Source organism: Nannospalax galili, unplaced genomic scaffold (genome assembly GCF_000622305.1).
Source record: "Nannospalax galili isolate Female #2095 unplaced genomic scaffold, S.galili_v1.0 scaffold1200, whole genome shotgun sequence".
Taxonomy (NCBI): Eukaryota; Metazoa; Chordata; class Mammalia; order Rodentia; family Spalacidae; genus Nannospalax; species Nannospalax galili.
In genome coordinates, this window is record NW_008347131.1 from 2562695 (window position 1) to 2566108 (window position 3414).

Consider the following 3414-nt stretch of genomic DNA (forward strand, 5'->3'; position numbering starts at 1 on the left):
TATTTTCTCCTAACTACCTAGGTCATTTAAGAGTTCCTGAAATAGTAACCACTGATGAAGCAGTTGATAATAGTCATGGATTAGTAGATACTTGCAAAAATCATGTTTTCTCAGAAAAATGATAGCGAATGTAAGTTGTATGAACTCCATAAAAACCAGAATACAATAGATGGTCAGAATTGTATTGTGGTCATTGAAATATTTCACATGGGCTACTACTTGAAATAATTGCTGAAGATAGAAATGTCTTAAATGCATTTGTAACTATGTAATGTAGTTTGAAATTAAGTGTCCTAGAATTTAAAGACAGTTGCTGAAGGCTAAGTCCTTTGAGATGTGTAGGTCAAATGTCTAGTTGTGCACTGTCGTAGCAATAAGCTCAATTCTCCTAGAGAGTAAGGTATATTTTGAACATATTACCACAAATACATTCAGTTTCAAATACTGTTTCTATCTTTTTTTTGTCTTTTTGAGACAAGGTCTCTCTGTAGCCCCAGCTGCCCTGGAACTCAGCATGTAGACCAGGATGGCCTTGATCTCACAGAGATCCACCTGCCTCTGCCTCCCAAGTGCTGGGTTTAAAGGCGTGTGCCACCACGCCCAGCAAAATATTGTTTCTATAGAAATTGAGATATTGATAGTTTATTGGCACTATAGAGAGTATATTTCTGAGAAGATACCTCTGCCTAATTGTCATTGTTGACACTATCATGACACAATGTGTTTTAAAATTTTGTCTAAATGATTATGAAATAGAAAAGGACTGAAGTCTTGAGATGCATCTATAACTTGTAAGTTTGATAAAATCATCATGAGGAAAATTAAATAATCAACAGTAAGTCTCTCTATTCTTAGAAGAATTCAAGAATTATTTACTAAAATTCAACTTCAGGTTGATCATTGTAGAAGACAGTGTTGAAGATCTGCTTCATGTCACATGGACTCATGGCTATGTTCACAACTTCAGGACAGGACCTACTCTCATGAACTGTCTTCTCTGAGACAAGAGTTTCAATGGGCCAGAGCAACAATGTCACAGAATTTGTCCTATTGGGCCTCACTCAGGATCCTACTGGGCAAAAAGCATTATTCGTCATATTTTCACTCATATACTTTATGACAATGATGGGCAACCTTCTCATTGTGGTGACAGTTATTATGAGTCCTTCTTTGGACTCCCCGATGTACTTCTTCCTGGCATGTCTGTCACTCATGGATACTCTTTATTCCACTGCCATCTCACCCAGGTTGATTATAGACTTGCTAAGGGATAAAAAGACCATCTCCTTCACAGCTTGCATGAGCCAACTCTTCATAGAGCATTTATTTGGCGGTGTTGATATAGTTATTCTGGTGGCCATGGCCTATGATCGCTATCTGGCAATCTGTAAGCCACTGCACTATTTGACTATTATGAACAGAACGGTTTGTCTTACCTTTTTTGGTGTGGCCTGGGTTGGAGGTTTCACACACTCTCTGATTCAAATTATGTTTGTTTACAACCTTCCTTTCTGTGGCCCTAATGTAATTGATCACTTCATCTGTGACATGGCCCCATTACTGGAACTTGCATGCACAGATACCTACTTCATTGGTATAACTGTCATTGCCAATGGTGGGGCCATGTGTATTGTGATCTTTAGCCTTCTCATTGTTTCCTATGGAATAATTCTAAACTCTCTTAAGACTCATAGTCAGGAAGCAAGGCGTAAAGCCCTGTCCACCTGTATCTCACACATATTGGTAGTTGTCCTGTTCTTTGTTCCTTGCATTTTCATGTATGCAAGACCTGTTTACAACTTCCCCATTGATAAATGCATTACTGTTTTTTATACAGTTATTACTCCTATGTTGAATCCCTTGATATACACCTTGAGAAATTCAGAGATGAAGAAGTCTATGGAAAAACTCTGGTGTAAATTGTTACGTGCTAACTGAATATATTCTTGCTGAAATGTTACCAACTTTACATAATCAATTAGATATAACTGTAAGAAAAGATAATTACATCTACAGTGGTATCCCATAAGGACACTCTTCTATATATAGCACCATCAAATAGAATTAAAGCTTTGTTGGTAAGAGTTGAGTGATGCACTACTGTTCTCTCTACCCCTGTTCTGCTATGTTCCATGAGTCTTAGGTGCAGAGGTTCAACTGTAGATATGTCTCCTAGGACTGGGCATGTCTTAAAAATATATTGTCAGGTGTTTTTTCTCTGTCTCTTTTCCTGTATATGTCATGATTTCAATTCTCTTTATGGCTGAATAAACAAATTTACTGGCCATTTGCTTTTCTTCTTTTGAGAACTATCTCTTCTATTCATTTTCCCATTTTTTTTATTTTAAGTTTTGTATTTTGTATTTTCAATGTTTGCACTTCCTCATTTATTCTAGATATTAACCATATCTGAAGAATATAGTTGACAAAGATTTTTTCCCATTTTTATATATGATATCTTCACTCTGCTTATAGTTTTCTTACAGAAAGGAGATTTTAATTTCACATAATTCCATTTGACAGTTTCTGAAGTTATTTCTTGTGCTACAGGAGTAGTTTTCAGGCCACAATTAATTATCTTGTATTATGGATGGTTTTCTTTATTTTTTTCCAAGAAATTTCAGAATTTGAATTATGTATTTTTTAAAAAAGCTTAGTTCATTTTTAAATTTTATGTACTTTTTTGAGTTTTTCTGCATTTTATATAATAGATCTTGTTCAAATTTAGGTCCCCTTCTCCACTGGCTCTCCCATTAATCCCCTGCCAAAAGATATCATGCATTCTGTCATGTATTTTAAGGTCTATCTGGTCAAGAATTCATAGATATCCCTCTGTGCACATTCATCCACTGAATATAGTCAACCTATAAAGAGTCATCCCTTTACCAAAACTCAACTCTTCCACACCCTTAGCTAAGGTTGGGGCCTGATGCCACTTTCCCCAGTTCTATGCTGGTTTTTTCTCTAAATTAATCAGAATGGGTCTTATCCATGCTGTCACCATTGTTGCAAGTTCATATGAGCAATTTCCAATAGACCTGAAATTCTCTGTTTCCTTATATTCATGCAACAAACCAAGCTCTAACAAACTTTCTGCCTACTCTTCCACAATGTTCCCGAGCCTCAGATGAGTAAGGTATAATATAGGAGCCCTACCCAAGGACATACACTCTGAAGTCTCCTTTTTGCTACACCTTGGCCAGTTGTGGCCCTCTGTGTGCATCATTTTCTGTTGTATGAAGATGCTTTGCTTGTGAGACTTGAGGGATGTTTTAGTATTCTCTCCACTCCGTTTTGCTATGTCCCATAAGCCTTAGGCATAGAGTTTCTACAGTAGATCTGTCACATAGGACTGTGCATCTCTCAGACCTATGTTCTCGATGTGACAAGTTGTGAAAATTTGTAATAGCCTCT

At 36.7% G+C, this 3414-nt stretch overlaps 1 protein-coding gene across 1 annotated transcript; it reads left to right on the plus strand.

Moving 5' to 3' along the window:
- The first annotated feature begins 1014 nt into the window (after positions 1–1014).
- Positions 1015–1938, plus strand: LOC103742548 (olfactory receptor 4A16-like). The gene has a single exon (XM_008843653.1). The coding sequence runs from the start codon at positions 1015–1017 to the stop codon at positions 1936–1938; it is 924 nt and encodes a 307-aa protein (XP_008841875.1).
- The last annotated feature ends 1476 nt before the right edge of the window (positions 1939–3414 follow it).